This window comes from Sitophilus oryzae, unplaced genomic scaffold (assembly GCF_002938485.1).
Source record: "Sitophilus oryzae breed Bouriz unplaced genomic scaffold, Soryzae_2.0 scaffold_1637_pilon_pilon, whole genome shotgun sequence".
In the NCBI taxonomy this organism is placed as follows: domain Eukaryota; kingdom Metazoa; phylum Arthropoda; class Insecta; order Coleoptera; family Curculionidae; genus Sitophilus; species Sitophilus oryzae.
In genome coordinates this window covers 174,567-189,181 of record NW_022146322.1, presented here as the reverse complement: position 1 = coordinate 189,181, position 14,615 = coordinate 174,567, and the positions used below count along the sequence as shown (strand labels likewise).

General features: G+C 33.7%; 1 protein-coding gene across 3 annotated transcripts in view; it reads right to left on the bottom strand.

Moving 5' to 3' along the window:
- Positions 1 to 14,615, bottom strand: part of LOC115880570 — a 185,298-nt gene that overhangs the window by 45,932 nt on the left and 124,751 nt on the right. For 2 of the 3 annotated variants that reach the window (XM_030897825.1, XM_030897826.1), the window contains exons 15-17: positions 12,572 to 12,627; positions 12,347 to 12,519; positions 682 to 747 (exon numbers count right to left, since the gene is read on the bottom strand). In XM_030897825.1, coding sequence (XP_030753685.1) covers positions 682 to 747; positions 12,347 to 12,519; positions 12,572 to 12,627 — 295 coding nt within the window. The remainder of the gene's footprint in view (positions 1 to 681; positions 748 to 12,346; positions 12,520 to 12,571; positions 12,628 to 14,615) is intronic. The other variant, XM_030897827.1, reaches the window with a different exon arrangement.

Genomic DNA, 14,615 nt, shown 5'->3' with positions numbered 1-14,615 from the left:
AAGTGGATAGTTTAACTTTTATGATTATGACTATGATTGTGATTACTACTTATCACTTAAAAAAATGTATCATTTCTAACTGTCAAGAAATCTTGAATTCAAGAAATCTTGCAAGACTCTTGAAATTTCTTGCACATTAAATTCTTGTCTTGTCTTGAAATTCAAGACAAGAAATTTTGAAAGTCTTGTCTTGAATTTCTTGCAAGAGTCTTGGTTTTGCAAGACTTTTTCAAGACTCTTATGCAATACTAATTAGATATAAACGAACGAAGCTAAATCGAAAATTAAGTATAAAGTATGTATGTTTTACAGATGTTTTTACTTTGCGAACTTTATACCATTTGATTTTATAATTTCATTGATGCTTTCCGGGATAATATGCCTAATAATCATCCGGGATGCGGGACAACATATAGAAATTCGGGATATTCCCGGAAGTTCCGGACGTCTGGCAACTGATGAGACAGATTTAACGAGAGTTCGAAGATTCTAGGCGATTCTAGGCTATTTCTAGGAATTTGTTTTTCATCATACTGAAAGATATTTTCACGGTGTATAAATAGAAAAAAAATACTGTTTTTGGATGTACCCTAGCACAATTCATTTGGCATTTAATCTCTTCAACAGAAGTATTAGATAAGATACTACTTCTACTAACTCTTATGATTAATCTGAATTTACCTTGATCTTGCCTCTGTACTCCTCCCAGGTGTGTTGGCAATGCGGGTGGTGGGGGTATATCTGGCTCTAATCAGGAATTACAATACTTTTTCAGCTATTTTCTTATTCGTTAATTCAAATTACTTTATTTAAATAAATCTGGTGATTGTTGTATGTTCATTAGTGTGAATATGTAGGCATATATTAATGTTTGAGTTAAAGTGTAGAGAGTACATAAACTTGTGATTATAGATCAATAACTCTGGAGTTTAGATCATTCCATTGGAATTCTAAATAAATACGAAAAATATGATACGAAAAAAATAATATATGGAATATGAAAAATATTGAAATGGAAAATGAAATATAAAGAATTTATAAAATCACCAGATTTTCTCACCCCAACACACAATACAACTTAGCACATGCACAAAAGTTAGTGATTTTATAGCTGCGTAGAAAATGCGAATATTGTTAGTTCGAAGCAAAAATAAACATCTTTTAAAAACATTTACATCTTTCAATTAAGAGTACCTAAATGATATTTCAATGAAAAGATACCGTGCTATCGTGTCCAAATGCATATCGGCATATTGAACAACAAGGAGAAGATTAATAAAAATGAAAATAATAAACTTAATGTGAATTTGATCTTCATGATTTGTAAAACTCAAAGAAAATATTGCTGATATGTATTTACGTAAAAAAATCATTAAGTTTTTATTCCACATGTGCACCAACGAAATGTAATAAATAAACAACTATATATTTTAATAAATTAATATCAAATATTTGTACTAATAATAAGCTGACTTGCTACTTCATTGAAAAAAGGCGGTTCAGTTGGTTTGTAAATGAGGATTCCATATCATTGTAAATTACATTCCTATATAATTTTACATGAAAAATGACAGCTATCTTCATTTCTAAGCCATCTTTGACGCCGTTTTTTTGTATGGTACTATTTAATATACCTAACAGTACAGTTTTCGAGATCCCAATAATGAGTCTCAAATTTGGGAAAACCTGTACTTCAATTGAATGTTTTTAGTTTTGATTAAAGAATTGGAATGAAAAAAAAATATGTTAATGACAGAAGTGTTGATTTTGTTTTTATTGACATCTTAGGTGTACGTAAAAATTATACGTAAGCTGCGTGTTTTGTGTGCAAATCTTAAAGGGGCCCTGCACGCAACGATTTGATCTGTATGCTAAATCGCACAGTTCAGATCTTAAGACCAAATCGATAGCAATCTTTTCACAGTACACGTTCAGATCCTCTAAAAGATAATTTCGTCAGTCTATAGGCTAGTACAGTTCTCGGCAAATGTGTGGTCTGTGCAATTAAAAATATTCAGCGTGTTGAAAGATCGCAGATCTCATCTCTCCGATAAGATCTTTATCGAAGCCACCACTACATGTTGAGATTTGGACTGAATCAAAGATAGAAGGACAGTAGAGTTCAAATGTCTTAGATATCGATGCGTGTATGGTCCTTTTTAGATTCTATATAAGATATCTATGTGAATGTGATTGTGAGTGTTTATGTGATGGGAATGAAAATGCACATAATATAGATGTACTGTTTAAATACCAGTATAGTCTCTCTGGTATAGCTAGTAAAAAAATATAACATACTGTCTAAGTGCAGACCTAAAGTAGGTACCAGGATGTATTTCCGGCAAATATTTTAACTTCTATAGGGTGGCTCAAAAAAGTGTAAGTGGATCTGGATGATTTTTTTAAATGGAACACCCTGTATATTATTGCATTTTTGGCTTCCTTTCAGATCTTTTTACATAATCCTAAGATATGAGTAAATCTATTTCGATAGTTTCAGAGATATTAAAAAATAAATCAAAAATATATATTTTTCAACCCTTCTTAAAAAAAATATTAAAAATTCAAGAACTGTTCTGATATCAAAACTATATTAGATTTACTTTAGATGGTCTGTCCTTACTTTGCTATAAATATGGTAATCGTAAATCATACAGGATGTTCAATATTTTACGCCAAACTTTCAAAAATATAAAATAATTTTTCTTGGTTTTTTTAAATGGAACACTCTGTATATTATTTTTTATTCGATGGAGAACTAAAATGAACATTTTTTGTATTTAAGGTATTTCAAAATTTTTAATAGTTTTCCGGATACACGCAGTATTATTTCATATGACGCTTTCAATGGTAAAATACGAGAGAAAAATCATTTTCACTGATAAAAATTTAATCGGCACTGATAAAAATTTACTGTGGAAAATGCCATATGAAATACAAAACCGGGAATATCTGCGAAACCGTCAAAAATTTTGAAATACTCTAAATGCAAAAAATGTTCATTTTTTAATTCTCCATCTATTAAAAAAATAATATACTGGATGTTCCATTAAAAAAAAACAAAGAAAAAATATTTTATATTTTAGAAAGTTTGGCGTAGAATTTTGAACATCCAGTATGTTTTACGATTTCCATATTTATAGCGAAGTAAGTAAAAACCATCTAAAGTAAATATCTAATATAGCTTTGATTTCAGGACAGTTCTTGTATTATTAATAATTTTTTTAAGAAAGGTTGAAAAAAATATAATATTTTTATTTATTTATTAATATCTCTGAAATTATCAAAATATATTTGCTCATGTCTTAGGATTATGTAAAGTGATCTGAAAGAAAGCCAAAAATGCAATAATATACAGGGTGTTCCATTAAAAAAAAATCATCCCAATTCACACACACTTTTTTGAGCCACCCTATAGAAGTTAAAATATTTTCATGAAATACATCCTAGTACTTAAACAAAATTCCCAAGTTTTTTATTCTAGGAGCTACAGATGCCCGACGCACTATTGCCGGGCCTTGTATAATTACAAGGTAAATTAGTTTTCTAATAACTGAAGTTGTGATAGATATGTAATATTTGTTAACAGCGTACAAAATATTTTCATAAATAAATAAAATAAATTTTAATCGTGGAAATGTTACATTTAAAAAAAAATAAAAAAAAATAAGATAGGATTATGATTTGATTCTTAATATATAAATATTTAAACAAAAATAAGATGGAATTATGATTTGGTTCTTAACATATAAATATTTTAAAGAAATTTCATAAGAGATGTAAAAAAAATTGAAATTAAAATATATATGAATACCGAGACTACGTCAAAATATTTAGTTATGACTATACCGTATTTATTATAAAACATATCTGATAAAAATAAAAGGTAAAAACTATATATTAATTCATTCCTGCTCTTAACCTTCCTCTTAACCAATTAGTTATATTCCAGTGTACATGTGCCCAACATTTATACCATTTCACATAGTGCATCTACCACCGAGTGCTTAAACATATTTAATGTCCTCATTACCCCACCTTTAGAGTATCTTACTGAAGGCTCGAACCTTTCTCTATCTCCTCTCCTGTCTACCGAACGTTTCAATACAGGCTGTGGTCCTTTTTTGATTGGAGAGGCACTCTTGGTTCTATATCTATCCCTACGCACCAAAGAGGTATCTCTGGAAGCGATGGAAGTGTCTGGTGATGACAAAGATCGCGTATTGTCTTCTGTTTTAGGAAATTTGTGGGCGATCCAGTTTGCGGTGAGGTAGGGTGTGATGTCCCGCAGTTCCTTGAGGTTGGGCGACGACGTGTACATGTGGCCCATGAGAGATATTTGATCTTGGGCGCACATTTTATCGAATTTATCCTTCATTTTTTCTACCTGCGGTGTATAATTATTTTTGATTTACTGTGCACATTTGTTTTGATATATAAATATACCTAAGCCTTTTTCTCCCATTAGACGTAAGTGAGCTAGATTGAAGATATTAAGAAATGACTATGTAAGTAACGAAAGTAAAGTATGACCAACAACTTATTTAGGCGTACAGAAATATGAAAATATGCTTGGGCAATTAATACATTTTTTTATAAAGTACAAAATTTAGTAGGTATATTAATTTCTTTTTAATTTGTAGGTAACTTTAGGTCTAAAGCTTGATTTTCATGCATCCGTTAGCCGACGATAGGATAATACGATATTATTTTTATTGGTTGAATTTAAAGACACCGATTGTTTAGAAAATAACGCAGTTTTTAAATTAATTGCATTTTCATGCCTCCGTTCATCGGATATACGATTTACTTGCGATTGGTGTCATTTTATATTTTCATTTCCATAACGATTTGGCTGTTTTACTTATAGTCTCGCTTATAGTCTAGGAGCTAGCAACGTTTTCGAGACAGAATTTTAAAAAGCTGTTTTTTAATATATCTTTTGCTACGCTATCCTGAACAGAGTGCGGCCCGTCCGGTTGCCGGTACACGTTGCGTTCACTACTGCGCACCCCCATATCTGTATTCAACATCTGTTCACTGCTGCGCATCACAAATTCGCCCTATATTTCAGGAACTAAGGAGGCTAGGACAAACATATGTGTAGCATATTTAGTTTCATAAAAAAGTAGCAAAGTAATATGAAAATCGCATCATTGTATCTCTATATACTCATAAACTAGAACTCCTATGAAACACACAAAAATGGGAACGCCAGATGTGATGCGTAGTAGTCTACCGGCAGCCAGACGGCCCCTTTGGACGGCCCGAACTTTGGTCAGGAGAGCATAGCAAAAGATAAAGAACCAGTTTTCCTAAAATTCTCGTTTTCCCGACGTTACTAGCTCTTGTACTATTATATTTTTCTTAAGGTTAGATTAAATTTGTCAAAAAAGTGTAAAACGTCCATTATCGATTTAAAAATTTACGGATGAAAAGTGGCGTGAAGACGCTATGACCAATCAGAGTGCCGTCGGACCATCGTATCAACGGATAACGGACGCATGAAAACCAAGCTTAAGATTATAATTTATGCATTTAAAGTGTATCTTAAAATACTAAATCACCACAATACACCTAAACACTTTTACTTTTACACTGGACGCGCTTTTTGCTAACCATGTTAGCATCATCAGCAAATAATTAAAACTTTTTTGAGTTTAAATCATCTGCTGATGATGCATGCTAACATATATATTCGCTGGTTAGCGAAACGCTGGTCCAGTGTAAAAGTAAAAGTGTTTTGGTGTATTGTGGTGATTTAGTGTTTTATTTTGCTGTGTAACATCAAACGTTCCAACCCCCAACTGTAATAAAGTATATCTTTTCAAACTAGCACACTAGGTATAATCAAGTGCCTAACTAACCGTTTTATTATTTTTAGTAATATTACCATTTTGCTTATAAATGTAATACAGGAAAATAAGCTTCCTAAGATAGATCGATATAAACTTGAAACATTCACCTGATTTTAAGCGGTTTAAAGATATTGACATATTTTTGTAGTATATTAATATTAAAAGGTGTAATTTTTAGTGATCACTCGAGTGAAAAATACTCGTATCGCGCAACTAATACTGTGTGTGACGCACCGTGCTCACGAGAATCGAAAATACAAGGCAATTTAGAATTAAAAAATATTAATATTATAATAATAATTTGAAAATAATTTCAAATAAAAACAAGTAATTCCCCAAATAACTTGTTTTCATTTGGCCTGGAAGGCTGCCCGATAGGGGTGGTCCGAATTGTATTCCGGAAACTTCGGGAGCATATTCTGCAGAGAAAAAGAAGTAAAAACTTCTTATAAATGTATGTCCTAAAGTGCTTAGTTTCGGAGATACAGGGTGTAGAAGTTTCATTTTTATTTCGATTTTTTCCAAATAATTTCTGAAGTAACGTCAATATTTGGATGAAAATTGGTGTCTGTTAGTTTTTTGACATAAGAAATTTGATTTTGGTGTCACTATGACTCCTATTTGTAGAGGGCGCCACCTACATGTGTTTAAACTGTTTTGAAGAGTAATAACTTTTTGTCCGTACCTGTATAGAACTGCTGAGTGCAAAAATATACATTTTCGTATTTTTTCACGTAAAAAATGTCTCTTGGTAAAAATCGTTACGAGCAACCCTTCTCGAGATATTTAGAATGGGAATAGTCAATAAATGTCATTATTGACAAAAAATAAACATGTTGAGTAGATAGTTAACTGACTAAAAAGATAAATTTGGAAAATTTTTATTTGTTTAAATTAATCATAAAATTTTCTTCGAAAATATGATGATTGATGATGGTTTGGCACAAAACATTTCAAATTTATGATTTCCGTCTATTAACAATTTAGTCAACATGTTTAATTTATGTCAATGATGACAGGTATTGATAATTTCGATTTCAAATATCTCGAGAACTATTACTCGTAGCGATTTTTATTAAGAGATCTTTTTTACGTTAAAAACGTCGTAAATGTATATTTTTTAATTATTTAGTAGTAGTTTTATACAGGTACGGACGAAAAGTTATTACTCTTCAAACCAGGTAAAAATATGTAGGTGGCGCCCTCTACAAGTAGGAGCCATATTGACATCAAAATCGAATTTTTCATATCAAAAAACTCCCAGACACCAAATTTCATCCAAATATTGAAGTTACTTCAGAAATTATTTGGAAAAAATCGAAACAAAAATGAAACTTCTACACCCTGTATCTCCGAAACTAAGCATTTTAGGTCATACGTTTATACGAACTTTTTTACTTATTTTTATCTGCAGAATATGCTGCTGAAGTTTCCGGAATACAGTTCGGACCACCCTGTATATCTCAAAATTCAAATTCTCAGAATCTCAGAGTTAAACTTTGAGTTAAAGAAACAAAATATATAAACATTTTACTTCTCGCATCCAAATCATACACACGAAAATATAAAAATAATGTTTAAAATTATTATTTACTTTTATTGCAATGTAATTATTCAGGTTCAGATCGAGATATTACACAGGCCTTGGAGTGTTTGAAATTTTATAATAATGTAAACAATAAAAAAATTATAACCGTATTCCTCGGACGATCATCCGATTATTGGAATCCTCGAGGATCAATACTCAAGGACTGAAATCATCCTATTATTCCCAACCATATTAATTTTAATATCGAACGGTTGCAAAGAACCTTTAGGATAATTTCGTGCTTTTAGTCAAACAATGTTGAAACTATTTTTTAACCAAGTGATCTCGTCGTTCTGTGATTGTATTAAAATGTTTCTTTTCTTGTCATGAATACCTTGAGTTTACAGTTTAATTTGATTTTACATTGATTTACACGGCATAATTTGATATAATTAAATATGAAAGTATTAGAGAAAAAGTCCAATTTAATAGAGATTTTGTGACTAAAAAAAAGAAAACTTTAAACTATTTGTGTGGGAAATTAATTTTACAGTGCACAAATTAAACCTACTGACCTCTCCTGTAGGACATCCCAAAATCTCCGCCAATTCCTCCGTACTCCTGCTCGCCTCTTTCCTACTCTTATGCTTCGAAAACGAATACAAACTCGCAATTTTACTGATAATGTTGATATGGGGCATATATCTGTCCTCTGCCCTTAACCATACAGGTGAGACAACACCGCCCCGTTTGGTTCTCGACCTTCCCCTTCCGGAATGAACGGGATACTCGTATTTTCTTCTCAAATCATCAACGTGTCCGTACATCCGCATGTCGTTCTCGCTACGAGATCTCTTTAGCTTCTTCTCGCCGAAGAAGTCTTCGAAAAACTCGAATTGCCTTTTCAGTTTACTCACTTCGCCTCTTTTAGCCAGCGCTTGAGCTTCCTCAAAATACGGAGAGGCCGATCGACTTCTATTGAGACTATCAAACGAGTTAGCCTCCGAAATCGTACGAATGGGACTTATGTCAAGCGCTCTAAGGTGAGGTTTTTTAGTGTACGAACAGTTCGAACGTTTCGTAGCTGATAAAGGAAGCGTTGCAAATTTTACTAATTCAGATTCCCCAAAGAACTCTTTAAAATTTTGGCAGGATTTTGATTGGATAGGACCTCTTGTTTGGTCTGGAACGTTGCTTTCTGGGATTTGATTAGGACTGACAGATTCTTCGCTGTTAGTTCCGTCATCGGCTGCTGTATATATTGTCGGTACGTAAGCCTCTAATTCCTTTGCTTTTTCAAAATACTCAACTTTTTTTTGAACGTCCATTAAATTTATTACTGTTCTTGTAGATTCATCAGTGCTAGCTGACTCAGTTTCACTTATAGAATTTGGTTTACCCGTTCCTAGAGCGTTAGTTTTAATCAATGCCTTCGGAGGCTGTTCCTCTTTAATTGATTTTTTAATATTAGCATCTTGAGTAGCTACAGCTCCCAAAACTTCCTTTCCCACCATTATAGGCAACGCTAATTTATCCTCTTTGCGTTTCTTAATAGTCTTTTCAAGAGCCTCCTTACTCAAAATTTGTGACAGCATCTTTTTCTCATCTTCATTCATCAAATCAGGTTTCGAGCTCTCAGAGTTCCTACGAACTGTCAAAGTTGGAATATATTTTCTTTCTGTTTCTCTTGGAACATCAACTGTATAGTCTTTCAACTTACTGGGTGATTTTTTTACTGTAGTAGGTACGTCGTCATCTCCGTAAATATCTTGTAACTGGCGTTTAAGATTATTCACTTGTTCTATAGATAAGCTGCTCCATATTCTGGAACCTATTCCGTGATTAAAAATTTTGTCTTCATCCAAAAGCTTTTGACGGGTAGTTTTTACTCGGCTTTCGGACTGACTGCGCCTTTCACTCAGAATATTTGCCAAACTCACCACCGAATTTCCCCTCCATAGAGGTTTATACGTGTCTTTGCTGTATGCCATATGTCGCCTTCGTGCGTTTTCTAAGTCACTTTCTTCTTCTTGGATTCTTTGAAATTCCTCTTTAATATTTTCAACTGATTTTTCTTTTATTCTTAAGCCTCGATCCAGGTCTTTTCTCCAACGGAATTTTTCGACGTCTTTAGGAAGAAACAGAAAACCCTTTTCTTTTTCGTGGGATTTTAGGTGGTTGTACAAACATTTCAGTTCGTGTTCGGCTCTTTCCCTACATCTGACCTCCATCCACCTGTCATAATCAATTATTTCCTGTTCGGATTTGGTTCTTGGTTTTAATGCAAACTTTTGTTCTAATTTTCCCAGTTTCTCAATATCGCTATAAAAATGATTTAAATCTTTAAATTTTTCGTTTTTAGGGGGACCGAAACCAAGATCTTTTAGGTACACTTGGTAATCTTCACTTCTGAACGAATCTAGTGAAGTAGTACTGTGCTTTAGTTCTGGACAGCTATATAAGGTTAATTCTTGGGGTTTAGCGGGGTCAGGTCCATGAAATTGCTTGAGTTGCATAATTTTTCTACAGGACGGAGCTCTAGGTAAAATAGGCGATACGGTAGGGCTTGTTACCTTTCGACGAACTTCTGGAGACACAGGTCTACTAGTTTCAGAAAAGAACAACTTAGTGTGAGGACTAGGACTGAGTCTGACAACTGACAAATTGTCTTTGGAGATATTTCTCGAGATAGGAGATTTTTCTCTTCTAGTTACTAAAGGCGATACAGGTCGGGATGTTTCGGTAAAAATCAACTTTTCCCGAGGGCTTGGACTTCTACCTGTATAAACCAGACTGTCTCCCGAAACTGATTTACTAATCGGAGATCTTTTTCTTCTAGAAATTACTGGAGACACTGGTCTAGATGTCTCGGTGAATACTAATCTAGCAGGTGGACTGGGAGTTCTATTTAAAACTTCTTTAGATGACGCTTTAAGAATGGGAAACAATTTTTTTCTTGCAACAACTGGAGATACTGGTCTAGATGTTTGAGAAAATACTATTTTAGTTGGCAAACTTTTACTTCTTTTTGAACTTCCCGGTTTAGAAGTATCGTGAAACGTTACGCATTTTGGACTGGCACTTCTCGATCTTATTATATCCAGACTAACAAATTTTGAATCGCTTACTGGTCTGGTGTGCCTGAGGTATATCTTCATCGCGCCTATACTTGGTTCAGAAGATAACGACTTTCTTCTATGTAACTGGTTCGTTTTTTCAACTATCCAAGAATTTCTGGGTAAAGTAAAAGATGCCGAATGTTTTAGACCTCTCATAAACAAGTTTCTGAAAAAGTGATTCGACTCTATGGCTTCTTTTTGTTTCCGAATTTCGGACGAGTCGCACTGGTCTAATTGTTTAGCAATATCCGCTCCAGTAGCCTTGCTGAGGCATTTAATATCTGTTAAACTGTTAGATAGTTCTTTTTTATTGCCAACTTTTTGTTCCTTCTTGAGTTTTTGAGTTTTTTTGTCGTCAGTTTTTGATCTGCTTTTCGAGACTAAAGACGTCTTCTCCAGTTTTTTGGTAGATTTATTAGATATTAACGATTCCGTTGATGATTTTATTCTGGATCGTTCAGAACTTATAGATGGAGACGGGCTGCTAGAGGTTTTACGTATTATTTTGGGAGATAAAGATAGAGGTCTTTTAAAGGAAGATTTCAAAATGTTCTTTCCTTTTTCTGTAAATCCAACTCTAATTGGCACTGTAGCATTAATGCTGCTCTTGCTTTTTGAAGAAGACAAAGGGGCCACGGAATTCTTATAATGAGCATTCGGGTTAGCGATATTCTTTATCCCTTTCTTGACTTCAGTTGGCGATACAAGTTCTTGAGATTCATTACACGATAAGCGAGATCTAGAGGATGATAATTTTGGCAGAATAAGATCAAATTTTCGTTTCTCACTACCAAACGTCTTAACGGGTGTTGGAGTACGAGAAGTTAAACTTTCTGTAGAACTTTTCTTACTAACCATACTGCCTGTAGATCCGCTTTTGTACAGCCCTGTAACACCGGAGCCTCGTGGTTTTTCTGATGTTACTCTGGTACTACTTTGTACCCTACGAATAGATGATTTTGGATCACGTGATGTTGTTAATGTGGAGGTAATTTTGGATCTCAGTTCAGGCGAGGCAGAAACTTTTTTCACCACACTTAATTTAGGCTGTTCGCCTTTCCTCCTGGTAGAAGGTGATAATTTACAGGTAATCTTGTCTTTAAGATAGTTGACTTTCGTTTTGTTAACACTAGGACCTGAGGTGAAACAAGTTTCGTGTCTCTTGCATATGGGACTTTTTTCTGATTTTACTTTCATTGTACTGATTAATCTTAATGTGCTATTATTTCTGGAGGACCTGCGTTTAGGCGGTGATGGTGGAGGTGTCGATGAAGAAGGGGCTTTGTCAGCTGTATTGGTTAATGATGGAGCTGAACGTTTAAAGTTTGCAAATATTTTAGGAACGTTGTGATGCACGGTAACCGGGTAGCACAGGTATTCTTTCTGCGGTATTACGCATTCCTTGGGGGGAATAATGCTTTTGTGTATTCGTATCTTTGTAAGTGTTGGCGACAATGGGTAGAATTCCACTAGGTCCGTTTCTGTAGGAGTGTTAAATAGTACAAATTAGATTTTATAACTCGTATTTAATCATTAATGTCGTGCACTGTGGATTTCTGAAACTAAATATTACTGTTTGGTTCTGGAAACGTGTTGAAGCGTGGATTTTATTATATTGCAATAATCGTATGTAATGAAATGTAATAGTATAAATTGTCTTAGTGTACTGGCTTTGAAAATAAGTAGAGCTACCAACCTGGATTACGTATTAGAGCCCACCACCTTAGCATAGGATCGAGTACAAAGCTAAAATCGCATGCAAATATTAGATCAAATTATCTTTAGCCACCATATTCCTTTTATTTATTTTTAGGCAATTTAAAATCAGTTTATGACTATACCTTTAGGTCTTTCTGGAGCAGGTTTTCTTAACCCTTGAAAGGGAACATCGCCGCCTTGCTGAATTATCTTGTACGCTTCTCTTTGTTCTCTTGGATTTACTTGCTTGGCCGTATCTTCCTTTCGTTTGAAGACTAGCGTCGAGTCGCTCTCATAGCCAGATTCTTTTAAAGCTCTGAAAAATACCTTTATTAGTTCGACGGAGAAACTTTGTCAATTTAACTTACTGGTTAATAAAACTCCGTGGCTTTTGTGTTGGCACTCTGCTTTGTTGTTCAAGATGCTAAAAAAGAAGAACATTCATATATTTTTATACCCGTATATTAGGAAATGCAATTTAAATTTGTTGTATCACATTCAAATTATGAAAATATGTGGTGTTAGTATTTTGAGTTGAGATCATGCTGTCAGTCTACATGCATCATATAGTAAAACTTTTTGTGTTTACAAGAAGTTTTATTTCTACGATGTGTGTTAGGAAGTGCATTATGTATTTTTTTATAATGTAATTTGTGTGTTAATTTATAAACATAAACATATAAAAACCAGTTCCAACTAAATTTAAGTCCTGTATGACATCTGACATCTAAAGTTACTCTACCTACACGAACCATTTAGTTAACTTGCAACTATCTACTTGGAGATGGCATTAACACTTAAAGTAATGCAATACCATAAATTGGATTATACAATATGATCAAAAAAAGAGTTCAGCAATGGATATGAAATGAAGATTGCTGAAAGAAAATGTCATCGATCATCATTTCCAAGCCAATTGCACGCCGTTTTTTATCATACGGTATTAGGACACTTTCACTGATTCAACTTGTTTTAAAAGTGTCTATATACTGTCATGCTTGTGTTTACAATAGTGTAAATACGCGTAAAGTGTATTTTATGGCCACAGGTCTACGAAATATTCTTATAGTCCTATATTTTATGGCTATTTTTATTAAGTAAGGTGCTTTAAGGCATTACATTTCACCATATGTATCCATATCAAAGATAGGAAATGTACATCTAAAAGTTAAAAAACAGTCGATGTGTGTTTGTAGTCAAATTGTCTTTAGTGTATACTAGCATAGTATAAGGAAACTAGTAGTTTCACTCCTTGTCAAATCCTTTGTTCTTTTTCTGCCACTTTATATGACCTTGTTCTCGCCTCCCGTGTCCACTGACGTAGCTGTATAGTCGTGGTCTATTAACTAGGCAAAGTATAGTCGTGGCACTCGCCATAGTTTCACAGATATGTATTTAGGAAAATATGAGTTCACAATAAAATAAATAAAAAAAATTGATCATCGAGTAAAAACATGCTTGAAAACAGAATATTTTCACATTTCGCGTATGTAAAAATTCTTCTGTATCTGAAAATCTTCTGATTGGAAGAAATGCGGAAAAAATATATAATGACATATGTATTTTTGTATTATTATCTATTTCAGAGATTTTCTACAACTTATTTTTGATTTAAAACAAGTTTAATTTTCTTAAAGTTCTTTATTTAAAGCACACTGCGGTGTGGCCATTCTATTTCTAATTTACTATAACTTTGGTTAAAAACATTATATACGAAAGGTGGTAAAAAACTAGAGTGAATATAATTTTATTAATACTTAGCTATGTTTTCTTAAACACGAATGATACCAGAATAAATTCGTGTAGAAAAATTTACTTTATCGTATACAGGATATTTTTTATGGCGTCACCAAAATCGTAATATTTAAAATATTGTATCTCATTTTTTTTAAATGCAACACCTTGTATATTATTTTTCTTTCAGATGTAGAATTAAAAGGTAAACATTTTTAGCCGTTTTGCAAATATTTTCTGTATTTCATTACCATATGGGATTTCCAACGATAAAATATCAGACAAAGATCATATTATTATTAAGGTGCGTATTCATTATCCGAACGAACGAACGAACGAACGAATGAAAGTGCGGTATATTTAGACGGGGACCGAACGCATGCGGCCGTTCGTTCGGTCGTGCGCTCGACCATCCGCTTCGAGTCGTTACATCAAAGGCGTTCGCCTGCGTGCGCTTTCAGATTTAAGGTGCGTATTCATTATCCGAACGAACGAGCGAACGAACGAACGAATGAAAGTGCGGTATATTTAGACGGGGACCGAACGCATGCGGCCGTTCGTTCGTTCGTGCGCTCGACCATCCGCTTCGAGTCGGTACATCAAAGGCGTTTAGACGTCATGGTACAAAGAATACAAGGTATGATCGATAGCGGCTCCAATTTCGTTCAGTTCGCGCAT